This window comes from Rhincodon typus, chromosome 4 (assembly GCF_021869965.1).
Source record: "Rhincodon typus isolate 14 chromosome 4, sRhiTyp1.1, whole genome shotgun sequence".
Taxonomy (NCBI): domain Eukaryota; kingdom Metazoa; phylum Chordata; class Chondrichthyes; order Orectolobiformes; family Rhincodontidae; genus Rhincodon; species Rhincodon typus.
The window spans coordinates 93,143,468-93,171,123 of NC_063335.1; the positions used below are offsets into that span (position 1 = coordinate 93,143,468).

The window sequence follows — 27,656 nt, forward strand, 5'->3', positions numbered from 1 at the left end:
ATTGGAACATTTTGAGGATGTAACTAGTAGACTTGATTGGGGAACTAGTGAATGTGATTTATTTGAACTTTCAGAAGGTTTTTGATAAGGTCCCACATTTGAGATTAGCATGTAAATTAAAGCTCATGGGATTGTGGGTAGTTACTGACATTGATAGAAAACTAGTTGGCAGACAGCAAACAAAGAGTAGGACTGGTCTCTTTCTGAATGGCAGCCAGTGACTATTGGGGTAGCACAGTGATCAGTACTTGGACTGCTATCACATTTAGATGAGGGAATCAAATCTAATATCTCCAAGATTGCAGGCAACACAAAGCTGAGTGTGAGGGTGAACTGTGAGAAGAATGCAGAGATGCTTCAGTGTGATTTGGATAAGCTGAGTCAGTGGACAAATGTATAAGTGGACAGATGAAGTATCGTGTAGGATGAATGTGAGGATATCTATTTTGGTGGAAAAAAAACAAGAAGGATTATTACTGAATAGTAAGAGATTTGGAAAGGGAGGAGGTGCAACAAGACCTGGATGTCCTTGTCCACCAGACACTGAAATTGCTGCATTCGGGTGATGAAGAAGGGAAATGATAAATTGGTCTTCATAATGAGAGGATTAGAGTACAGGAGCAGTGATGTCTTGCTGCAAATATACAGAGCCTTGGTGAGACCACATCTGGGAGTATTATGTGCAGTTTTGATGTCTTTATCTGAGGAAGGGTTTTCTGTCAATAGAGGGAGTACAATAAGGGTTTACCAGACTGATTCCTGGGAAAGCAGGACTAACATATGAAGACAGACTGGATCAGTGAGGACCATATTGTGGACTAGTTAGACAGTATGACTCTGTGACTCTACATTCACTTGAGTTTAGAAGAATGAAGGAGGATCTCATAGAAATCTATAAAATTCTAACTGATCAATACAGAGGATGATTCCAAAGACTGGGGAGTCTAGAAACAGGAATCATAGTCTAAGGATACTGAGTAGGCTATTTAGAACTGAGATGAGGAGAAATGTCTTCACCTAGAGAGCGGTGAGCCTGTGGGATTCACTGCCACAGAAAGCGGTTGAGATCAAAACACTGAATGTTTCCGAGGAGGAATTAGATATTGTTCTTATGGCTAAAGGGATCAAAGGGTATGGGGAGAAAGTGGGAACAGGATACTGAGTTGAATGACTGACCATGATCATATTGCATGGCAAAGCAGACTTGAAGGGCTGAATTACCTATTCCTGCTCTTATTTTTTTCTATTTCCCTGTTTCTATGTGATTTAATCTTGTATCCTAATGTCTTATGAGGGACTTTAATAAAAGCTTTGTGAAAATCCAAATACACCACATCCGCTGGTTCACCTTTACCTATTTTACTAGCCACATTCTCAAAAATCTCAACTATGTTTGTCAATATTACTTCCTTTTCATAAATCCATGTGGACTTTGTCGAATCCAATTGATAGTTTCTTTATCACATCTTTTATAGCATTCTGTATCGTTTACTGCATGTCTGCATCTGTTCCTATCTTACCACATGTCATTCTTTTAACTTGTCACTCACCAGTTATACGTCAAAAGACCAGCATCCCTTGTGCTTGCTGTGCATCCGGACAAGCTCCGTCAACCTGGAGTTGCCTTGTGTGGTTCCTGACATTTGGCCCAGGTGTAGCAGACATGGGGAAATTGGTGCCTTGCTCATTGGACAGGGAGCCAGAGGTCCTGCTGGACCGAGCGGTGCTAACATTGGAATCTCTATCTCCCCTGGCATCACCATTGGAAGCCACGATTTCAGACCATTGCAGCCTGCTCCATGATTGCTACCTGCTTTAAAGCAGTCTCATCCGTCTGGAGGAATGCACAACGCTGTCGTAGGAAGGTAGTGACCTTTGCCACTCTGCCAGAATAAGCAACACTCTCTTCACTTTGATACCTCACATTCACCTTGTGTCTGCTTCTTTATCTCCTTTCCATCAAAACTCACATTCCGCAAGATATTGCCTGCAACATTGCCCCTCAATCACTCTCACTGACCCCAACAATACAACTCTATTTGCCTTCTGCAATGCCTACTCACTTGACACACCTCCCCACTTGCACCAAACTTAATAGCTGCGCCAACCACATTCATCTCCCTTAATACCCACTTCGCTGTTATCCCAGGAGGAAACCAGACCCCAATCAGGCTAAAAGAATCAAAATGGGAGGAGGACTGCCTGTCACTCGACTCCTCACATGTTATGTGGAAATCACCCTGATTGTGACTGAAGGACCATGTGCCAGCCCCTGGAGTGGTATGGGAAGCTGCCCTTCACTTACTGTGCAGGAAATCTTTGAACAATGGCTTGATTTGACAATGGCCAGAGTGAGCACTCTGAGGTATGTGAGCAAACAGCTCGGAGATACAACCTGGTCCAGTCCAGGAACTGGGTGTGTGTCCCTGAATGCATAGTGTCCTTGCTGCAGCATTACAATGAGCACTACCAGTGTAGCCCAACGTGAATCAGTGAAATGTGGGAGTGACCTGCTGGAGAATCAAAGGTGTGCCATAAGGCTGATTGAGGCTGTCAGAATGTGGGATGCACATAGCCATGGTGCATACTCAGAGATGTTGGTGCCTGATGACCAGTGTGTAGACCCTTTGGAAGAAGTGGCCAGGTACCTGCTCTGATTTCCATGTCAGGACAGCTCAATGTCTAACTTGCTTGGTGCATTTGGTAAAGTAGTAGCTGTATATTAATGAGGTGAATTTGACCACTAATAAATTGTTTATCAACTATAGTCCCCCTTAATCGGCATCTCGCTGCTGCTTAGTGAGAAACTCGCATTGTCATTCATCAAATATGACGCGACATGCTCCTGACTTTGAGACAAGCCTCACTGAATTTCTTGTTTGCATCTGCAACACTAGCTAATCTCACCATAGCCCAATACAATTCCACCCTCTGTCTCTGCTCCTTGTGATTGTAGATGGTGGCCCATTCTTAATATTTCCTAATCTTTACAACTCAGTGCTATGGGCAAGTGTTTACAGCTATATTTCAGAATAAAAGTGAAAAGGATTGGAAGAAAAATTGAGTTGAAATGTTACTGTTGGACTACTATTGTGAGTGGGCAAATGCAAAACATATTGGAGTGACATTCCTTCTTCTTCCAGTTTGTTGCAGACTCTTAACTCATTTGTCTCAAGCAGGTTAAACCCTCTGCCTTCAACAAATTTAAAATTTCAAAATGAAAAGCTGCTCTAAAATTATTTATGGCCTCCAGTGCTATCAAATTATTTTAGAAGAAATCACATCTAACTTACCTCACCATTCAGGAAACAGTAAAACACAGAGACAAAGAAACCCTGTTAAAAAAAAAAATGGTCTGGGTGAATTAGACAGAAAATTGTATCAGTAACACTTTACAAAACATTTCAATTACATAACACTCAAGGAAAACATTCACTTGTCAAATTGCATTAGGCACATCATTAATAAACAATCAGTTCATCTTGCCAGATTACTCACCTGGAAGGATTGCAGAAATGAATTAAAGTAAATGAAAACAATTTGTGAGATGTCATCTTCGCCTGGATTGACGAAGAACAACATGTAAGTGATGCCAAGAAGGGGTAACAGAACCAAAGTTGCCTTCACTGCTTTCCTGTGGAACAGATGATGAGAGGATAATGAATATCTTACTTATTAAGAGTCAAGGTAAAAGTCATCGACTTAATAATTAAATGTATTTTTGGCCATGTGCCACTTTGGGATAGTTAAGGTTGTGTTAGGCTATATTAGTTACAGACAAGAATAATTTGCATTGAAGCTACACTTACAGAGTAAATTATGAATCACTATCTATGGTCATGGACTGACAACAGAACTGCCTATGTGAGCCTCCCTGGAGAAGATAACTTCATGAAAATTTATCAAAGAAAATAAATGACATGTTCGTGATCACATTGCTGTTTGTAGGAGTTTTCCATGTGTAATGTGGCTACTCTGTTTCTAATATTATAATAATGACTAAATTGTAGAAATATTTAATTGGCCATAAAGTACTCTGGGATTTTAAATGGTTATGAAAGGGAATACATAAATGGAAGTGTTTCTTTTCCTTTCACTCTACAGTCAATTCAGACCTTGGTAATGAATTTCTGTTCCACATTTAATGCTGGTGAGAAGTGTTTTGCCCCCATGTGAAATCCACTTTTCTTTACTTTTGCGATGTGAGAATTACTAAGCATTTAGAATATCATGTGACCCAGCCTGAAGAGTCAACAACGCCCTACAATCCTGTGTAGCACTGCAAATGTGTCCACTTCAGCCGTTAGATTTCATCACAGAAAATCTATTTCATTCTAATCTACCATCACAAGGACCAAATGATGTAAGACACTAGTCAAACCACAGCTGGAAAACAATGAACAGTTTTGGTCCCCACATCTAAAGAATCCAATACCAGCATTGTAGGGAATCCAGAGAAGGTTCTAGAAGTTGATTCTGGGTATGGGTGGAATTTTCTTATGAGGGGTTGAGTAGATTGGGCCTGTACTCGTTGGATTCAGAAAAATGAGAGGAGACCTTATTGAAACAAATCAAAGTCTTAGGTGGCTTTACAGGATAGATATGAAAATGTTGTTTCCTCTAATGGGAGAGGCCAGGACTTGAGTCATAACCTCAAAATACGGGGTTGCACTTCTAAAACAGAGATGAGGAAGAAATTCCTCTGAGACGGTTGTGAATCTTTGGAATTCTTTTCCACAGAGGGCTGTCAAGGCTGGGTTGTTAAGGTTATTCAAGGCTTAGGAGATATTTAATCTGTAAGGGAATCAATGGCTATGGATTTAAAGCGGTAGAGTACAGAATTATTGGATCAGCCATGATCTCATTGATGATGGAGCAGACTCAATAGGCTGAATGGCCTACTTATGCTCAAGTATCTAATGGTCTTATGGTAATGCCGCAGTAGTGGAAGAATACAGTCTAAGTGCTTGAGGAGATTGGTGTTCGATGTTCAGTGGAACATTAGGAACACAGGAGTAAAAATTGGTCATTTAGCCCCTTGTGTTTTTTCTGTTGTTCAATGAGGTCATGGTTGATAATGCAATCCCACACCATTTACCACTTTCCCCGTGGGCACCAGCCACTTGCACCCGTCATCCATGGGCATTGACATCTGTCAATCCCTCAAGGCCAAAATGGTACCTCAGCAATCTACTTGCAGGCCACTGAGAAACCTTAGACTTGCAATGAAGGGTGCATTGGCAGCAGGATGCGGAGGAGTTGCAGGGAGCAGGATCAGTCATTCGAGGACATTGAGGAAGCTCTCTTTGCGATGGCTTAACTAATCATAGAAACATAGGAATAGGAGTAGGTCATTCAGTCTGTTGACTCTGCCCCACCATTGAAAATTGTTCTTCATCTTGGACCTAAGTGGTGTCCTTTCATTTTTAGATTGTGCCCTCTTGTTCTAATGATACTACATCATCAGTCGTCTTTCTATCAATTTTATTAGAAACATCTTCAAAACACCTCAACAAGTTTGTCAAACATAATTTCCCATCCACAAATTCATACTGTCAATGGCTATTCATTTCATTATTATTCAAGTGTATTCTTTGGGAAATACACAAGGCAGACAGATCCTGATTGATACCTGTTTCCAGTAGATACTTGCTGGGTGCAGATGACCATCATGGACTCCATGCCAGCTTTGCTGGCTGCCTACTACCTCAAGTGATAATATCAATATTACTTTTCTGAGGGTCTGTGTGATGCCATTCTACAACTGGGTGCCTGGTGTTCCATGTGCGCAAAGCAGAAGGAGGCTAAACCTCCCATCATCCTTTTGTTTGAGAGTGAAACCTCACACTGCAGCAGGAGGAGAGCTTCATCATGAATACCAGGATGAAAAAGGGAACACATCAATAAAGTTGTCAAGTGCTCCTTGAAAAGTGCAATATCCCCATTGACTCATGGGAATTTCTAGCCCAAGCCCACTCAAAGAAGCATTCATTGGAGGTGCCAATCATATGTGCCAGGCTCAGATGAATGCCAAGGGTGAACAGTGGAAGGAGTCCACAAAATCCCTTGCATTCTGCAAACCTGCTTCAGCAAACACTCCTGCCCTACCAGATTTTCAGATCCAGTGTAGGGCTATTCAGTTACCTCAGGATCCACCAAACTGGAGTGGGATAAAGTCATCCTTGATCCTGCGGGGCTGCCTAAGAAGAGGAAGAACCACATCTCCTCTTCAATTGGATTGACCCAGTTAGTTCATTGGCCAGCTGACGTGTGATCAAGCTTCCACTGTGGCTCTGAATGAAAATTGAATGGCAGATATTCAGCAGATTAACATCCACAGTTGCTTTTCTGCTGATGATCCACCAACACCAATCTCAGTCTGCTCCTTGTTTTCAATCCTCAGTTCAATTCTCATGAATTGCATTTGGGGGAAGCTTCCTGCTGCCACTTTTTGGCATTTCTCTATATCAAAATCAGTATTTAAACCAAAGATTGCAATATAGGTAGCATAAGTTTATAATTTAATTGCCCACACAGGGAGAAATCTTCCCCTGTGCCATGGGGCAGGTGCAGTATTTCCCGTACATGGCATGGAGTTCCACCATTCTGCGCCACAGTACCATTCTGCCTACTTGCTTTTCAAGAGTAAGCAATGGAAATTACCTGAAAAATCATGAGACACTACCTACAAAAATAAAGTTTTTTTACATAATGGAGAAGCATTCAGAGTAGCCTGCTGCTTGGATGGAACCAAATGTGCATTACCCTGAGGTTGAGTGGATTTGCAGCAATAACCGAATTCACTGGTAGATACATCATCCTTTATAGTTCATATTAATCTCTCAAAAAACACCCTTATATCTTTGAATAGTTGATGCTTTTAATATTCTGCTGAGATCAGCTTCTTTGGACTTGAAATGATTTACACAGTACAGTGACATTTCCAGAGTGGTGTAAAAAAAATAGAGAATCATTCAGAGCAATGATATGTTCAGTATGAATCTCACTCAACCTATGACTTTGCTCATCTGGCTGTAGATGAGTATGTGTTAAATCTGATTCCATTAACCTCATGAATATTTTTCATTAAATTTAATCTGCTGAGTACTGAGTGTGCATTGTAGTTCTGGCATCATAGGTATTTTTCTATAAAGTGGAAATCTGAATCTCTCATATGTCTATTAGAACCAAAGGAAGAAGGTCAAAGTCAGACCAATGAAGAAATATCATTTTCCAAAGTAAGGAATGGTATGATATCTCCAATAACATTCGAAAGATATCTAGGGAATGCAGTTTCTACAGCAGGGGTCTCTCATTTGAGACAGGGATGAGAATTCCTTCTCTCAGAGAGTTAGTGTTTGGAATTCTCTGCCCCACAGTAAGCAGAGGGTGGGGATGAGGTCATTAAGTATATTCAAGGCCAAATTAGACAGAATTTTCATTGAAAGAGTAGTAAAGAGTTATAGATACAGACAAGAAAATAGTGTTAAGTCCAGGCAGCATCAGAGGAGCAGGAAAGTTGATGTTTCAGGTTGGGAAGGGTTCCGACCCAAAATGTCAGCTTTCCTGCTCCTCTGATGCTGCCTGGCCTGCTGTGTTCCTCCAGCTCCACACTGTGTTATCTCTGACTCCAGCATCTGCAGTTCTTACTATCTCTGAGTGTTAAGTCCATATAAGTTTAGCTTATTAACTGATGGAGTGGGCTTGAGGGGTTAAATGGCCTGTTCCTTCTCTTGTTTCTTATGTTCTTGTGTTCTGTTCTTACCATTGTCATCATTAGCAAAATAGTTGTTTTTGCCTCTCCCTTAGTTGCTCTGAGTAATGTGCTTGGCCAATTTCAAGGCAGTCAGGAGTCAACTGCATTGGGATGTGATTGGACCCCAGTGAAGACAGAAAGAGAAACAGAAAGCATTGGAAATCCTCAGCAGGTCTGGCAACTCAACGGGGAGGAAAGCAGAATTATGAGGTGCAAACACTGCACCAGGCTGTTCTGAGCTTGGAGATGGGTAGAACACTTAATTGGATGAGGCAATGGCTTACTCAGAGCTGCAACCTGTGCACCCCCACCAGGATTAATTCCTGGGCAAAAAGGGCTATGTTTGACTTTCTCATCACACTGACAACTAAGGCCCTTAACTGGCCAATTAAGGATCACGTTGGGGCCTCAGCCTCTCGTGAGTGGGATTAACCAGGGGAGGGGCAGCGCTCAATCCAAGGTACTCCAAGGCTGATCAAGAGACTGGATATTGGATAAGGGAGTACCACACTGCACTTTCATCCCATCTTTCCATGACCCCAAACCTGAGAAAATCCCTTCCCCAACCTCCACACGTCACTTACCTTTGTCTTGGGCCCTCCACAATCCTGAGCCCCTAGAGGGTGCTCTACCAAGTGCAGTCATGACCTACTCTGTGGTAAAGCTGAATGAAGTAATGGTAAATCTCTGATTGGCTGGCAGCTCTTGCTGGACAGAACTTTCACCCCCAGGATCTCGGTGGTCATGGGGTTGTGGGGGGAAGCGCCTGGATGAGGAAGTGTGGGTCTCTCACCAGCTCTCCGCCTGACAGATGAGACTGCTGCTGCCTCAACAAGATACTGCCCGACATGTTAAAGACATTGATGAGCCAGTTCAACTGGCTTTGTCGAAATATATTGACAGCATCCACTTTTTATTTCCAGATATTTTTAACAGAATACAAATGTTTAACCTGCCTTCTGTAGGTCTTCCTGCATTAACATTCAAATTGCATTTTTTTTTCAGTAAAACATGCTTTCTGGTGCCCAGTTTGGATTTCACCAGAGTTGCATAGCTCCTGACCTCATTACAGCCTTGTCCAAACATGGACAAAAGAGCCGAACTCCAGAAGTGAGGTGAAAGTGACATTAAGGCCACATTTGATTGAGTGTGACATCAAGGGATGTCTATCAAAACTGGAGTAAATGGAAATTAGGATGTAAACTCAGTCAAATTTTGATATCAACCACTGATGACTTGTAGTTAGGGATAGGCAATAAATGCTGGCCCATATCTTTTTGAGGTTGAGTCTTTAAATTAGCAGTGGTGGAGAACCCACCAATAAATCTTAAGGAGAAGAGAAACTTGTCTTACGCAAGATGTAGTTTTATTACATGATAGCAATAGATACACGTTACTTTAACTAGTATGGCATAATGTCAAAGACAATCAAGATAGAGAGATGACACATCTGACTCCATTGATACCTTGTGCTAGACTGCTTTTCCCCACCTAAAGACTATGCAACACCATCGGATTCAACAGAGCCTGATGTAGCCTCCATATTAAATTTTCTACAACCATAGCCTTATAGAACACCCTCCACTGGGTGACGTTATACTGAGCACAAAGGAACATTGAAAAGTTTTGAAGTGTTGAAAATCCAACATAATCCAAATAACCTCCCGATCTTGTGTTTCGAGGTTTATAGGAAACCCTAACGGGCCTGGCAAGTTAACAGATATCACAAGCTAAGGGATGATTTATCGAAGATTTATCCTATATTCTGGGTTTCCTGAATTGTCTGAAATGCATCAGTCATAAAATTGACAACACGGCCAAGATTAAAGCAGCAGTGGAAGGGGCAGGCAGGAATCCTTTAAATTATAAAATTTCCATACCTAGATGAAAGGCTTTTGCTCACAGGACTAATTCCGAGAGCGTGTTTTTAATGCTTTTGATATCATCTCCAATGCTTTGGAGGACACTTCTGCTACGTCATTCTTGACTGTGAGCTGCCAGTTTCTCAGCCTCACTGGAGAAACTCTGCAGCTCTGTCTCAGATTTCCAACGCTAATCCAAAGCAATAGTATCAGTGACATCATCAGCAGAGGAGCAACCTTCCCCTCAACCACCCACCAATCCATAAGAGAGAGGGGATAGTCACAACAACTCTCAAGAAGGTTGGCACTATTCGGGACAAAGCGGCCCACTTGATAGGCACCACACTTACAAACATTCACTCTCTCCGCCACATTTGCTCAGCAGCAAAAGTGAGTACTATCTAAAAGTTGCACTGCAGAAATTCACCAAAGCTCCTTAGACAGCACTTTCCAAACTCATAACCACTTCCATCCAGAAGGACCAGGGTAGCAGATATATGGGAACACCACCATCTGCAACTTCTCCTCCAAGCCACTCACCGTCCTGACCTGGAGTAAGTTGCTGTTCCTTCGCTGCCGCTGGGTCAAACTCCAGGATCTCCCTCCCCAAATGGTATTGTCGGTCTACCTATACCAGGCAGACTTCAGCGGTTCAAGAATGCAGCTTAGCAACACTTTTTCATTAGCAACAAGGGATAGGCAATAAATGCTGGCCCCCATCCCATGAAGTTGATAGAATGTGAGGAAAAGTGTTGAGAGATTAGAGGAGCAGCAAGATGCTTGCAAAGTCAGTAACAGCATTTCTCACCTTTCATTCCTCATGAAAGCTCTTGTAATATTAAATCTGTGCTCAAGGGAGCACAAATTTCTACTACTGACAGTGTCTGCTATTGCCTGCTGCATCCATGGAAAATGGTATTCCTCGTGAGCCTTTAGAGTCCACAGTAGAATCTCCAAGGAAGATTCAGAGATTCAGAACAATAACCTTCCCGGAATAGGCTTGCATTCTTGTGCTTGCCGTTGCCTCAGGAACAAATATCAAACATAACCCAAACAGGCCATGATGAAACTCACTCCTGACAAATTGAGATTTTCAAACTGCTGCCAGCACTCGCCATCATCACAGCCACCTTCCCCTCCCCTGCCACCCCTTACAGCGAGCAGGTCAGTTAAGCATAAAACCTACTTTTAAGAGTGGAACATCCATACATAACTCTATTGCAATGAGGAGTCCTTGCTGCTTCTATTAAATAATAATGACCTGGGTGATGAAGTAACAAGCTTTAAGGAGAGCTGAACATAAAAGATGCATTAACTCAGCATTTTTCACATGGGTCAACGCAAACAAATATATTCTCTGGAGACAAAGTTGACTGCTGTATTCATGAGTGGTTCCAAATTGTCAAACGTAAGAGAAATGGGCTTCACACTTGCATAATGGCCGCCTGGGCTTTATTTACCTGTACTGCATTGTCTCTGATGTGGTCGATGCCCTCAGCTTAGTCATCAGGATCCTCACAATGTTGAAGAGAAAGACAAAGTTAACCTGTTCAGAAAAACAGAACTTCATAACTACATTTTTTAACAAAAGTGATTGCAGTTTTACAGTGTGAATATTAGCATTTGAACTTGCCATTCTACAAAATTTTGTTGAAGTTGCATTTCTAACAAGAAGCATCGTACCCTATTCTCATCATTAACAACTGATGCAGTGACATTGGTTGGTGGCAAGCACAGAAATCAATTTACATGCAGCGACATCCTATAAATAATGAAGAAATTGCATTACCTTAGGCTGATCAGACTAAACTGGTCAGTGATGGAAAGCTGATCTTGGTTGGTGAGAATGCTGTGGTGCTCAGAGGAGTATTCCTAATTTTATATGAAAATATTTTACTTCCTACTTGGCTTTTTGTAATTTGCTAAGCCACATTTATTCAGGGCAGCTATTTCCTACAGTGATCCTAAATAAAAGACATAACGCCCCTCATTTGTATTTTTTAAAGGCCTAAAGTCTTAAGGAAGCCCTATTCAAAGCCTAAGAAATGGACTGGCCAAACATTGGGTCAGACATCTTGCATGAGCATTGTACTTGGTCACTGTACTTCTCTTGCTGTACATGTTTGATACAGTCAAATTTATGGGCCTGAACATTTACCTTAACTGACTCTTTTAGGCCACAATGCATTAAATTTGGAATTAAACTTTTATTTTAATGAGATTTAGAGTTTAGAAAGTGTTTGAAACTTCCAGGCTTTAAGCCAGCATAAAAATATGATTTTTTTTCAAAAATCCTGTTGACATATTTGCATGCGACACCTCAAGTGTGAAAGGCATTTACAAGATGTGAAATTTTGGATAAGGAGTGGTAAACAGCCGAACTTGTCCAACAAAATAGGAGACAAAGGAATTTTGCACAAAGGAGGTAAGAATATATAAGTTAATACTGATGAACAAAATTCCTTATGTAGGCTTAATTTATTTTTATCAGTATTGTTAAAACCTTCTCCTGAGCACTGCTCTTCTCCAAAACAACAAACTTAAATAAAAATGGTGAGGCTACATAAAATTAATTCTTTTCACTCCCATTTAAATAGACAGCAAAGGCTAAAGATTTCTTTGGTCACTATGTGTAAACATCGTAAATATGCTCCTGAAGACTTCTTCAATCAATTATCCATTGAAATCCTGACTTTCTACCAGGTCACATAAGCCAGTTTCCTAGTTTGAGTTCCCAGTCAGTGCTGAATGAACTCTGTTGAGGTGGCTGTTCGGATGTTAACATCTGCAGATCCTTTTTTAATTTCCAGGTTAACAGAGGTCAGTATCCCATCACCAAGTCACCCTTTATTTACACGTGCAGAGTCCTTGACACTGATCCAGCTTCCTCAGAGCCAGCTGTCAGAGCAAACAGAACCTCTGACACTCCTGTTCTTATCTGTCAGCCGGGGCTCCATGATTGGACCAGATTAACAGCCCTAGTCAGGAACCTCATATTCTATGAGGTCCACCGGGCTGATCTTGTAACAATCACCACATCAGGGCTTTGCCGCTGCCTTTAACCTGTCCTGCCTCCTGCAATGTCACAGCAGTAGTCTAAGTGGATATTTCCTGTTGGGAACAGTAGACTTTCTCTTGCTGGGGACACCCTAATCCTGCAAAGTGGATTAGGGCTAGTACTGATTCCAACTCTCCTGGGTAAGGAAGAGTAAAATCAAAGCCAACAGTAAAACTTTTAATTCAAACTTAATGAATTTTTAAAATTTGTTCTGCTAAATTGGGTGGTGCCTTTAAATAGCGCATGACAGGATTGGGGAAGAAAAAATCATTGTGATCCATCTCACTGGTTCCAAAGTTCTATATCTCTATATTGGATTCTATCATGTGTATTCTCAAAAGTTTATTTTACTAAAATATCATCCAATTTCAAATTTTTAAATCTGATGTTACTGACCTTCCCAAGCAGTTTGTTGCACACATTTGCCATACACTGAAGCAAGAAGTGAAGCCAATTTGTTCAGCTTCACTCCCATGTTTATGAGTTTGAACTGAATGACAGCTGCACTTTCAGTAGTCTGTCTTGCAGATGGGATTTTAAGACAAAGACCTCTGCTGCTTTTTTAAAAAATGTGGACCTACAGAAGATCCCCTGGGATTATTTAATAAAAAGCAGCGGAATTGTCCAGAGATAGTAGGAACTACCGATGCTGGAGTCTGAGATAACAAGGTGTGGAGCTGGATGAACACAGCAGGCCAGGCAGCACCAGAGGAGCAGGAAAGCTGACGTTTCGGGTCTGGACCCTTCTTCAGAAATTGACCCAGTGTCTTATTTAATATACATCCCAAACCAACATCACTAAACAACATTCCCATTAAAAATCGAAAGAAGTGGATGCTGTAAATCAGGAACAAAAACAGAAGTTGCTGGAAAAGCTCAGCTTGTCTGGCAGCATCTGTGAAGAAAAAGTCAGAGTTAACGTTTTGGGTCCGGTGACCCTTCCTCAGAACTGCCAAACTCAGTCTGATAATACTACTGCACAAAGCCTTGGATTATTTTGGGCGCTTGAAGTTGCTGCATAAGAAAAGTTGTTGTTTTGACTTTTGGAACGTTGTTGCTTTGACTTTTGTTATGTTTGAAATTTATTCTCATATTAACGAGCACTAGACAGAAAAATGTAATAAAATAATTAGTGCTGTTAGATTCTAGATGAGTTCACTAATTCACGACTTCCCTAAATAATTTTTGGTATTGAGGTTAATACACTTTCTGCTAATGTGCTCAGCCCTGCTTTCAGGCATTGCCATCATTATAAAAGCTTTTCAGTTCCAAGCAGATTTAGTACCAATTAATGTCTTTAGTGTCAGTGCTGAGTAAATGCAGATGTAGGGAAGATTTTCTTAAGTTCTTTTTGCAATCATAATGATTTCATTTACCCTTGCTTGGGGTCAATATGGATTTTTTGCCTTTGACAGTGATCGAGGTTTAAAACTCAATGATTGAGCCTCGCGTATTCCTCAGTTCTTCAAGAGCATTACCTAAACAGTCCAATCACTGGGGAGGCTAAACGTACAAAGCGATCAATTATTGCACCCCGGCAAGGTTAAGAAATTGAAGTCTATCATAATAAACTGGCTCATTGCTGTTCTCTCCCACATCAAGCAAACATTTTTCCAAACGACAACAGCTTTCACAACTTTGTTCCATTCCACTAACTCGATGCTTTGTAATATTCTGTCTGATTTACTGCTGTAATAATTCACATTGAAGAACCAGTCAATATCTTTCTCAAAAGTTCTTTCTCTAATACATACGCCAGACCATTCCTATAAGATTTTGCAAACTAAAAGAGAGGGGAACTGTATAGTACACTGAACCAGAAACAGCCTTTAATAGCTGAGACCAGAATTCAAATACAATCACCGTGTTCTGAAGCATTCTCTTGGCATGTGGAACACATAATCACAGAGGAAAGCGAACGGCAGCAGAATATTTAAAAAGGACAACTGAAGAAGCAAAATATTAAGAGGGCAATAGAGGGAAAAGACATTGGAGTAAATGATTCAGTGGAACTTACCCCGGTGCAGCAATGTGGGAATGGAAAACCGTAGGGGGTGAACAAAGGGATCAGGGGATAGTGCTGGAGAACACCTCAAATGGGCATAGAGAGCCAATAAAGAGATTATAATAAAGAGCTGCGGATACTGAAGCTCTGAAACAAAAATGGAAATTTCTGGGAAAAGTCAGCAGGTCTGGCAGCATCTGTGGATAGAAGGCAAAATTAACGTTTTGAGTTTAGTGACCCTTCACTAGCCTTGGAGCATTAACTCTGCTTTCTCTCCACAGATGCTGCCAGACCTGCTGACTTTTCCCAGAAATTTCCATTTTTGTTTCAGTCAAAGAGGTTTCTATGCCATTACTGTGAAATTTGCTGGGCTGCATATTTGGTGTTAGCCACTCTGCAGTATTTAAAATACCAACGGGGCCAGAAGGAAATCCTTAATCGGTTATTAATGTCTTCCCTACTGTAGATAAAATTGTAATGGGTTGGGGGAGGTGGGCCAGGGTCAAGCAGATAGATGTCAAGAATAACAGCCTCAGCGTCACATTCAATATTAAGGCTTCTCCCACTTGCCAGACCATACCCATGTCATTGGATATGTTGCTCTCTCTCTTGCAGTAGATGGTGGCAGACACTAAAGTGGAGGATTAATTAATCTCTCAGTGTCTTTATGCAAATGGCCCACAGGATAATGGGCACCAGTGCCATACAGTCTGTAGCACTGGGTACTTCTGTGGTCAGCCTGGATAACCGTAAGTTTCTGCAATGTGCACCATTTTCTACCTAACCCTCATCCTGAAAGGTGCTAAGAAATGGAAACTGCTAATAGAGGGACGCCATCTCTCATCCTCTCAAATTTTGTGCTTTTTGATAGCTCGAGGTCTGAAGACCACTGGTAGATGTATATAGGCTCAGACTGCAGTCATTTCACAGAAAATGCTGAAAATGCACAGCAGGTCTGGAAGCGTCTGTGAAAAGAGAAACAGAGCTAAGGTTTCAAGCTAACAATGTTTTCAATCAAAGATCAGACCTGAAGTATTGGGTAGAATCTTAAGCTCTTAGAATATGAGTGTGAGAGGGGATCATTTCCAGATCCCAGCCCCTATCACTGACATGGCGGCTGTCTGGAAAATTTCCCCCTTTGGCCCTCTGCTTTACTGGGTTGCAACCTGACAATTACTTGGACAATTTGGGGAAAGTTGCATTGTTTTTCACAAAGTGAGATCAAACCTATTTAAATCTTTGAGGTCAGGATCCCAAAGCACAGCATAAAACCCTGCTCAGGCAGTCTGAATTGAATATTCTGAAAGAGAATACTGGGTGCATATTGGGGTTGGGGAATTTCAACTGATGTGAAATCCCACTTTGCAGACCCCATTGCTCCATATAGAACATCTGGTCTCCTGTCTTTATCCTGAGGTGCATTCCAGATCCCAGAGGATAGTGGCTTGGGTCATAAAATTGTGAGATTATGAAGGATTCAGCAAACAAGCTCTAGGCTAGAGAGGCCCTTGGGCACATACTAAAGAAACCTTCCTCCTGAGAGATCTAAGCAGGGGAGTCTCAGGTTTAGGAGGTCTCCAACTTGTTCAAAGGTGTTGCAGTTGGTCCATTAGTTCTTATTGAAGGTGATTTGACCTTGTTGATGGGAAGTAATCCAGACACCGAGCCTAATTTTGTTTTCATCCATTTATTCTTAGGATGTTGGCATCACAGGCTGAGCTAAATTACCCGCCCCAAGATGTCCTCGACAGGATGGTGGTGAGCTGCCTTCTTGAACCACAGCTGTGTGCTGCAAGACTGTTAGAGAGAGAATTTCTGGATTTTGACTGAGTGACACTAAAGATATTTTTCTAAGTGATATATTTCCAAGTCAGGATGGTGAATTGCTTGGAGGGGAACATGCAGGTGGTGGTGTTCTATCGTATCTGCTGCACTTGTCCTTCTAAATGATCATGCAAGGTGCTATCTAAGGAGCCATGGTGAATTTCTGCAATGCATGTTATGATGGTACACACTGCTGCTGCTGAGTATTGGTGATGGAGAGAATGAATGTGGATGCAGTGCTAATCAAGTGAGCTGCTTTGTCCTGGATAGTGTTAAGTATCTTGAGTGTTGTTGAAAATGCACCTTTCCAGGCGAATGGAGACTATTCCATTATACTCCTGACTTGTGCCTTGTAGGTAGTGGACAGGCTTTGCAGAGTCAGGAGGTGAATTTTTCACTGTAGGACTCCTTGCTTCTGATTCACTTTTGAAGCCACTGTATTTAAATGGCTAGTCCAGTTCAGTTTCTGTTCAAGCATAACCCCCAGGATGTCAATAGTAGAGAATTCGGTGACAGTATGTCATTGAATGTCAAGGAGAAGTAGTCAAATTTCCCTCTTGTTGGAGATGGTCATTGCCCGGCACTTGTGTGGCATGAATGTTACTTGCTAATTGTCAGCCCAAGTTTGGGTAATATTCAGGTTTAGCAGTATCTGGACATGGATTACTTCAGTATCTGAGGAGTCGTGAATGGTGTTGAACATTGCACAATCATTGGTGAACATCCCCACTTCTGACCTTATGTTGGAGGGAATGTCATTGAGGAAGCAGCTGAAGATGGTTTGGCCATGGACACTACCCTGAGGAGCTCCTGAAGAGATGCCCTGGACTGACTTCCAACAAGCACAACCATCTTCCTTTGTGCCAGATGTGACTCCAACCAGCAGAGAGTTTTTCTCCTGATTCCCATTAACTCCATTTTGCTAGGACTCCTTGATGACACACTTAGATGTCTGCAGTCTTGATGTCAAACTTTATCACTCTCCACCTCTGGAATTCAACTCTTTTGTCCATGTTTGGACTAAGGCTGTAAAGAAGCCAGGAGCTCAGTAGTCCTGGTGGAATCCAAGCTGAACATTGGTGAACAGTTATTGCTATGAAAGTGCTGCTTGAAAGCACTGTTAGTGACAATTTCTGTCACTTCCTGATGATCGAGAGTAGACTGATAGGGCAGTAGTTGGTTGGGTTGGATTTTGCCTGCCTTTTGTGTACAGCACATACCTGAACTGCTTTCCACATTATTTGGTAGATGCTAATATTGTAACTATACCAGAATTACTGGGATAGGGGTGTGGCAAGTTCTGCAGCACACGTTTTCAGTATTATTGCTGGAATGTTGTTAGGACCCACAGCCTTTGCAGGGTTCAGTGCCTCCAACCATTTCTTTTTATCACAAGGAGTGAATCATATTGGTTGACGACTGATACCAGTGATGCTGGAAACCTATGGGCGAGACTGAAATAGATAATTTATGAGGCACTTCTGGCTGAAGATTGCTGCAAATTCAATGATTTACTGTGCTCCCCCAGCATTGAGGATGAGGAGATTTGTAGATCCTGCTCCTCCAGCATTTTGGTTAATCATCTAGCACCATTTACAACTAGATGTGGCAGGACTGCAGAGATTAGATCTGATCTGTTGGCTGTAGAATTGTTTAGCTCTGCTAAACACTTGCTTCTTGGCATGCAAATAGTCTTTCTTTGTTTTGTAGCATCAACAGGTTGACACCTTGATCTGAGATATCCCTGGTGCTGCTCCTTGCCTGCCCTCCTGCACTCTTCATTAAATACTCTGTGAATAGAGGTACAAATCTCTTCATGGCAGCTGGTGGAATCCGAATTAGGTAAATAAATCTGGAATATAAATCTAATCTCATTTTAATGGTGACCATGAAACTATCATCCATTGTTGTAAAAACTGAACTTGTTCATTTAAATGTACTTTAGAGAAGGAACTCTACCATACTTAACTGAAGTCAGACCCATAACAATCTGGTGGACTCTTAACTTCCCTCTGAAAGTGTCTAGCAAACCATTCAGTTCAAGGGAATTAGGGTTCGGCAATAAATACTGGACTTGCTAGTGATGCCCACAATTGATGGAAGAATAAAGAAACCCATGTGTAGTAATGGGAATGGGAGGAGAGGGGGCTGCTATGTAATCATAATCACCAAACACCCATCCTATGGTGTGTCTGGGAGTTCAGAAGATAGTGAGAATTGCTAGCTCCTGCACAAAAAAAGCAAAAAAAAAGTGCTGCCTGGACATTTGCCATTCAACGAGATGTATTTCTCATTTTGTCACAGACATTGAGACAGTGATAGCCCTTGGGGTTGTTGCATCATTCCATGTTAATGATGAGGCCCACACGTGTGCAATAAATGATGCCTTGAATTATCAGGAAGCCTGAAGTCCTGGAGAATCCATATAGCTTTTTATCCAGGTCTTCAATGCACACCAAATGAAGATGAAGTCCTGGCTCCTCCTGTACTGTGTTTCTATCATGTCCTGGCTTTTTTCTGAGGGCAACAAGTTGTGATTTTTCTGATATCTCAAGAAGGATCCAGTTCTGAAGAACAAAAAAGTGAAACTGATTTTCATAGCCAATGGGAAGGCAGTCCTTTTCCAGATTTCAGTCTCTTGTTTCTCGGAAAGGGATTGACACAACTCTGCCACAATTTCCTTAGTGAAACAAAGCCTTCTAGACTGAGGAAGGGTCACCGGACCCGAACGTTAACTCTGCTTTTTCCCTTCACAGATGCTGCCAGACCTGCTGAGCTTTTCCAGCAACTTCTGTTTTTGTTCCTTCTGGACTACTGCCCCTCATCAATCCTGCTTCTACAAGACTTTCTTGGGGTAGAGTCTTCTAAGGACAGCCTCCTTCCTGTTCCTTTCTCACAGTTGTTCCCACCTCTGTCTAGTCATCTACATGCTCTGCTCACATTGTGGAGAATGTGGCACTGCTGCTACCTATACCATGCAATGCAAACTTTCTGCATTTTTATGGTCAGTAGAAACTTAGAAAATTGAGACATGCAGGAATTTCTTGTCCCAGAGAGTAGTGAATTTTCTAACCCAGAGAGTTGTGGACTAAAGAGGAGGTAGATAGATTTTTGAAATATCAGAGAATTGAAGGCTATGAGAAGTTGTGGGCCTGAAAAGTATCAGCCATGATCTTGCTGGAAGATAGGGCAGGCTTGTGGGGTTGATGGTCTACTTCTGCTCCTTCAAACACCACTAGGAATTCCACACAGTGCTTCCACCAACTTTGCCTTAGCACATCTAAGTTGAAAGTATCTCAGCTACAGCTTGTCAAGTGCCCTTTAAATAGTTCCAGTATGAGGGGCTTCCTGCTTCCTCATGTTTGTTACTTCAGGAGTGAATAGGAAAGTATTGTCTACACGTGAATTATCCAATTTTGATATCTTGACATTATGATGACATGATCATGCACACTTAAGAGACTTTGGACACATAGAAGCATAGAAAACAGGAACAAGAGTAGGCCATTCAGCCCTTCAAGTCTGCTCTGCTATTCAATATGATCATGGCTAATCATTCAACTCAATACCCTATTCCTGTTTTTCTCCCCATACCCTTTGATCTCTTTAGCCCTAAGAACTAGATGTTACTCCTTCTTGAAATCGTTCAATGTTTTGGCCTCAACTGCTTTCTATTGCAAAGAATTTCACAGACTCACCACACTCTGGTTGAAGAAATTTCTCCTTGTCTCAGTCCTAAATGGCTGATTCCCTAACCTTAGACTGTGATAAAAACTGGAAGAAATGCAGATGCTGTAAATCAGGAACAAAAACAAAGTTGCTGTTAAAGCTCAGCAGGTCTGGCAGCATCTGTGACCCTTCACCAGACCCAAAACGTTAACTCTGACTTTTTCTTCAGAGATGCTCCTTAGATTGTGATGTCTGGTTTTGGACTGTCTAAATTGGGAATATCCTTCCTGTGTTTACCTTGTCTAGTTTCTATGCAATCACCCCTCCTCACTCTTCTAAACTCCAGTAAGTATATTGCTAACTGATTCTGTCTCCCTTCATGCATGCTGGGAACTTAACAGCATGCCCTATCCCAGTCGATTCAGGCTTTATAAGTTGTGCACTATGGTACTTCTTACACTATGGTGTTCAGGCTTTGTATTTAAATCCAAACACTGCATTTGTGCCCAATAGTTTTCTTTTAAATAGATTTCCTGTTTAGAATGTAATATGCTGCACTTAAATCAATCTGTTTCTCAATAAACAGTAGCTCTTTCTACATAACGATTAAAGTTTTCCACTCAATCACCCTTCTGCTTGTGTGTGACCATCAGCACCAATCAAGTTATGTGAATGCCTCTTGCAAACCCATTGACAGTAGTAGGTTAAAAAGCTGGGATGACAGACTGGTCACGCTGCATGAGAGATGCTCTGTGCCCAGCTTCCAGATCCTGATTCTGTAGAACAGGGTGGTGAGATTTTTCCTTGATAGGCAATTACTGGATATGGAGACTACAAAACAGATCGTGACATCAGTTACCATGACACAGATATATATGAAGGCATGATTAATTGCTGCATCATAATAACAACATGTCCTGCTTGAAATGGTGCTGCATGAAAATGGCTTTGGCATATCACTAATCATATTACAATACCTTTACACTTGGTCATGGTTATGGTATGAATGATCACATTGTTTGGACTGATCTTTACCTTCTGCTGCTAACATATACCATAGAGCTGACACTGGATGCTTCCTTTTTGATCATTTTCTCTTCTGTTTAAGGACTTGGCCCTTCATGTCCTGCCACAGGGTTTTAAGTATAACAGGGTCTTCCACTTTTTTCTTTAAGAATATTTTGTCTCCTTATAATCCCTTTCACTGACCCATCCCTTAACCAAAGGGATGACTTGCATTTACTTAGCAACTAATATGTAGTAAAATGCCCCAAAAAAAAATCAATAAGACATATAGAAAAAGAAGCTGTGAATGGGAGGGTGATTAGCAGCGTGGTCAAATAGCTAGGTTTTAAAGTATCTCAATGGAGCAGGGAAGTGCAAAGGAAGAATTTAAATTTATGACTTTGGGATAGGATGCAGCTAGCAGAGACTCAGAATCATAGAACTATTGTAGCATAGAAGGTCGCCAGATGACCCTGATACCTAACCAATCTCCTACCTTCCCCCCATTATTGCACATTATTTTTGTCCAAATAATCATCTAATGCTCTTTCAAACACCTCAATTGAACCTCCCTCCACTACACTTCCACACAGTACATTCCATTTTCTAAGTAACTGCTGCTCCTTTCACTCCTGCTTCTTCTGCAGGGCACTTCAATCCATGCCCTCTCATTCTTGTTCCTTTTATGAGCAAGAACGGCTTCTCCCTGTTTATTCTATCCAGCCACACATGATTTTGAAAACCTTCATTACATCTCTTCTTAGCCTTCTTCTCTCCAAGGAGAACAGTCCCAATCTCTCCAATTTATCCTTGTAGTTGAATTTCCTCATCCCTGGAACCACTCTTGTAAGTCATTTCGGCACTCTCCTCAATGTATTCCCATCCTATAATGTGGTACCTAGAGCTGGGATCTAACAACTAGTTGAGCTAAGGTATACACAGCAGAGAGGCTGGGAGTCTGTGCAGCTGGGCAGTAGAATAGTTGAACCTGGAGGTGACAAAGGCAAAGATAAAGTTTTTGTCAGAAAATGGATTGACAGGATGGTAGAGGCAGGAAATGGATGAAGGCAGTCTTTGTGATGTAGAAAATATGGAGGCAAAAACTCAATATGTGAGTCAACTAGGATGTTGAGAAAGTGAACAACCTGGTTGAGCTTGGGACAGTGATGGGGATGGTGATGGATCTGATGGAAAGGTTATCGCATGCTATTTGATCCAGAAACTGAAGAAGATCATTTCATTCTTTTCAACATTTGCCATTTGCTTAGGTTCACAAGCTTTTGTTGAATTTGACCCTGGGCTGGGCTTATGAATTTATATTCTCTCCAGGAAAAAAACTGCAGGTTCCACCTTTGCTACACCACCTACTTACAGAGGCTGGTTTGTACAGGAGTTACATTTGGGTCCAGCAACTAGGGTCCAGGGTTCTCGGAGTCCTGCTGTGTTCGGATCGGAGGGCAGGGTCACTGTGTTCAGTGGTGGGGCAGGGGACCTGGGACAGGAGCAGCATGGCGGCCCACAGTTTCTTCCCTGCCTCTGTTTACTTCTAACTCTCCAATGGCTGCTGAATCATTTATTAATGCCCTTGTCACTTTAACTTGACAATTACAATGTGAGCACATAAATCACCTGTTAACCCAGTTCATTTAAAACTCTGCTGCCCATTGCTTATCCACTTGCAGCAACATTTTCTTCTCACATATATTTTCTTATCTTATTTTTCTTTTCCTTTTGCTAATGTGCAGCTTAAATCTACCTTAGGAATATAGACTTGCGTGATGAGGAAATACCAAATTCCACCTAGTTTACCTTCTACCATTCTGCATGATACAATGATAATGGATTTCTTAACTGACCATAGTAATTGATCTCTATTAATTATCATACAACAGACCAAGACACAACAGGAAGAAAACCCCACTGCTGGACAGCATTGGGAAACATGGGTCCAAAGTCAACTAGTCCTTTCAAACATGTTAAATTTTCCACACATCATGTTTAAAATTGTATCCCTTTTGCAACTTGTTTTGTGAATTATTGAAATAAGCTGAACCGCAGAATGTAAGCAGGCTATATTTTCACTTGCTCACAATCTTTGAGGGAAGTAATGCATTGATTGGGAAAAATGAGGTCCAGACATCAAAAGTAAAAGGAGTCTATTTCACTGCAATCATTTTTTTCATTTTTGTGAGCACAGGTTTGCAGAAAAATAATCCATCCAGAAAAACACTATGCCATATATTAATAATAATTGTGGTGAACAAGTAATAACAGGGCCAGTTTTAGGAAGTTGCAGTCCTATTGGGTCACAAAGATAAGTGAAGCAAAGGCTCTATTTCCCTATCCAACAGGTGAGGCTCCTAAACAGTGGCATAACGTATTTACACACTTACCAGCAGTACGAGTATCACTGGTCCTTGATAGACATAGTCCATATATTTCCCTGGTACTTTTCCAAACCAGCATCTGGAAACATCAAGATTCATATCAGTTGCCACTGGATTTGTTCCAACACAATCACTGTGTTGGCAGTCTGAGTTATTCAGATGATTTACAAGTAGCAATTTAAAAATAAAATGACAAAGCTACAGACGATGACAAAGAATAAGGAGCACTAATCATTTTCTGCACTATAACTTATGCAAGTACCTTAATATCCCATGCACTTTAATTTACAGAAGTGGGACTTTCAGGTCGTACTTTGTCAATGCAGTGAAAACACATTCAATATAAGCCCTTTATCTTGCAATCACAATAATTGGTTAGATATTAGCCTTAATTGCAGCTAAACATATGCAGAGCTCCCTGGTAACATAATTGGTGAATGCACCCCTGGGTTTTGGACTAAGCTAGCAGGTCCCCAGATGCTGCTGGGCAGTAGTTCAGTTACAATGGCTGATCCATTTGGATTGAGTAGAGGAGACATCAGGAACTCTGCTCTTGACTCCTGTTAGAAAGCCAACATGATTTTCAGAAGGCTTTTGATAAAGTCCCCCACAGGAGGCTGGTTAGAAAAAAAATTAAAGACATGGTATAGCAGGTAATGTACTGGCATAGTTTAATGATTGGCTAACAGACAGAAAACAGAGAGTAGGAATAAACAGACAACTCTCGCACCGGCCGAGAGTGACTAGTTGGGTACTGCAAGGATTAGTGGTTGGGCCCCAGCTGTTCATAACAGATATCAATGATATGGAAGTAGGGACCAAAAGTAATATTTTTAAATCTGCAGATAATACGAGTCAAGTGAGAATGTGTGTTGTGACGAAGATGTGAAGCAGCTTCAGGATTTGGACAGGCTTAGTGAATGGACAAGAACCGGGCATATAATGTGGAAAAATATGAGGTTATTCATGTTGGTAGTAGAAGCAGATGTGCAAAGTATTTCTTAAAAGGCAAAAAGTTGGAAAGTGTAGGTTTACAAAGGGAACCTGTTGATAAGTAACTGAAGACAAACGTGCAACAAGTTATGAGGAAGGCTAATGAAATGTTATCCTTCATTGCAAGAGGTCTGAAATATAGGAAGTTTGAAGTCTTGCTTCAGTTATATCACATCTTGGTTAGACTACACCTGCGTACAGTTCTGGTCTCTTTATCTCAGAGAAGATTTAATGCCATAGAAGAAATGTAATGAAGATTCCTCAGACTTGCTCCCGGGATGACAGTACTGTAAAAATAAAGAGAATGCCATTTAGGTCCGAGATAGGGAGAATTTATTTTTTACTTGGAGGGTTGTGAACCTTTGAAATTCTCTACCACAGAGGGCTGTGAAAAATGTGAAAACTGTCCGAATATGTTTAAGGTAGAGATAGATAGATTTCTGAATACCAGTAGTGTACAGGTTTTTGGGGATGGTGTTTTGGTTAAAAAAGGCATTGAAGTGTGCAATCAGCAATCATATTAAATGGTGGGAAAAGGTTGAGGGGCTGAATGGCCTAGCCTAATTCCTATATTCCTATGTGTGCATGGTGGGAGAGATTATGATCAGGTACTGTTATGATGAACACTACTGTCAGTTAGTCAGAGATTACTGTGTAGATTCACACCCAATGATTCAGGAGTTGGATGTGAGACCAGAATGAGAGGTACCAATTGCAAACAAGTTGCAAAAGAGAGAGGAAAGCTATTATGCCAGGATGGCATAAACATTCAGGAAACAAGCAGTTATATTTAAGTGAAAGTTTGGATAGTGTGTTGCAGAGAGCCAGCTGTTTTTGTTTTAACATGAGAGTTAAAAGTGGAACTGTGAGGTGTCCACTTATTAGTTACAGGAGATCACATAACTTTTGGAGAAGTTGGATTTGATACTTTTGTGAGACTTGTTGGCACCATTCAACAGCCGCTTTTATAGAGTCATGGAGATCAGATCACTGAGTCTCTGCCAGTCTAAAACAGCCATCCAATTATTCTAATCCCATTTTCAGTATTTGGCACCTTTTATGCTTAGGCATTTGCTGTCCTGATAGAAAAGCTTTCAATTCAATCATCAATCTCCCGTGGGAGCTTTTTTGATTTTTTACAGTCCTGATCAAGTCTTTTGAAGAATTGATGAGATAAGTCGCAGTTCGTCACAGGACTCAGAGAGGAGCAACTGCATTCAGATCTCCAAAAACCTGCAAGCCAAGATAAATCTCTCTGTCCTGCTCTCTCTTTCTCTTCCTCTGTGAGTGGAAGAGCAACAGCACTAATAGAATCTTAGACAGAGAATTTCTAACTCAAGTAAAAAGTTTGTTCCAATTCTTCTGAATAGAAGATCGCTGGGGTAGAGAACAACCTGATATCATTGCCAGAAACCAAAAGAACTGTGAGAAAGGCGCCTCATTCCATCCTTACAGTTTGGATTCCTGATCCACAAAATTTGCTCATATTTATTATGTTTTACGACCGTGCTATTTCTGCAAAACTGTCTGTATTGTCCATCCTGTTTATGAATATGTGCACATTTAGATGTAAATGGGAGTTTGGTTTAAGTTCGCACATTAGTAATTAATAATCATTTTTTTCCAAGTTTTAAAGTATAAGTTTGTTGATAAATAAATGAGTTTTATTTACTTGTTTATTGTTGAAACCTGGTATGAATTTCTTTCATGTGGTGGTCAAAGTCAGGCAAATTACCATCTTATTGATTAAATTGGCATTCTATGCATTTTTGATGATTCTTCGAATCATGGGGCTTGATTTCCAGTGTCCTCTCCTCATATGGGACATGGTATTAGTGATGTTTGGCTTCTGTTGAAGCCTGGGACAAGAAATGTTTTGGTAAGAAACTGCAAATAACACACTTCTGTTTAATCTTTCCTATTTTAGAGGTTTGCAGAAGCTAACTGGCACATTTTGTCTTTCAAAAAGCATGCTTGAAGGACCAGCATTGTATGTTTTCTAAATGATATAGAAGCATTTGAATGGGTGCAGAAATTTACAGGGTTGGAAACAAAAATGTGTGGCCATACATTTCAGGAAAGGTTTCTCAGGGTGGAATTCTCTATTGATAAAGCAAGACTGAGGACGGATCTAATGGATCAATTTAAAATTATGAAATATTTTGATAGATCGGAGACAGACAGCGCATTTCCACTGGTGGGGAAGAGCATTCCTTGCCATCATTAACATAAAATACACCAAGAAATCCAACAGGGAATTTAGGTGAAACCTTTTTCACACAACGAGTGGTAGGGATTTGGAACTTGGTACCATACAGAGTACATACAGCAAATAGTATGGATGGATTTAAGGGGAAACTCGATAAGTGCTTAAGGGAGAAAGGAATAAATTGTTACAATAGTAGATTTAGTGATGAAAAAAAGGCAGGAGTCTTAAGTACAGAACAAACACCAGCATGAGCTGCCTGGGCTGAATGGCCTGATTCTGTGCTATATATACCTTGTATTTCTGAAAAAAAGGTCAAAGCTATTATCTTTCACTCTTTAGGAAAGATGTTAAAATTCCAATATTCAAAGGCAGCAATAATTTTTACTGAGCGAGAAAAGATTTATGATCATTGGCAAGTTGACTCTGTTTGGTAGAAACATTGCCAAGGAGAATACACCAAGGAATGACTGACGCAAATTGGTTTGATTAAAGCAGGCACTGTGTCTGGACTTATACTCTTCTCCTGCAGAGGACACGTCCCTGCTGCATGTACATAAAAGGTAAAAAGTAAAGTCAGCATAGTCCTACTCTGTCATTAGAGAGATAACAAAGTTTAATCTGAGAGTCATCATTCCTCAGACAAAGGGAGAAGTTGAGATGGAGGAGCCTTCATGGTAACCTCAATCAGTAGGGGAATTGAACCCACACTTTTGGTGTCACTATATTACAAACCAACCATCCAGCCAACTGAGCTAAGCAACCTCCTGCCTGAATATATTCAGCTTTCAGCTTGTGTAAAAGAACTAAATTGCAAAGCCAACAGAATTTTAATTTGGTTCTCTGTGTGGTGCCAACTTTCACATTCTTAGCATACTCAAGATTATTCAG

At 41.0% G+C, this 27,656-nt stretch overlaps 1 protein-coding gene across 1 annotated transcript in view; it reads right to left on the minus strand.

Annotated features, from left to right (window-relative positions):
• The window catches only part of LOC109935666 (corticotropin-releasing factor receptor 2), a 144,378-nt gene that overhangs the window by 8,040 nt on the left and 108,682 nt on the right, over positions 1 to 27,656 (minus strand). Inside the window, exons 8-11 of the mRNA XM_048595924.1 lie at positions 23,573 to 23,645; positions 11,079 to 11,164; positions 3,499 to 3,634; positions 3,294 to 3,335 (exon numbers count right to left, since the gene is read on the minus strand). Coding sequence (XP_048451881.1) covers positions 3,294 to 3,335; positions 3,499 to 3,634; positions 11,079 to 11,164; positions 23,573 to 23,645 — 337 coding nt within the window. The remainder of the gene's footprint in view (positions 1 to 3,293; positions 3,336 to 3,498; positions 3,635 to 11,078; positions 11,165 to 23,572; positions 23,646 to 27,656) is intronic.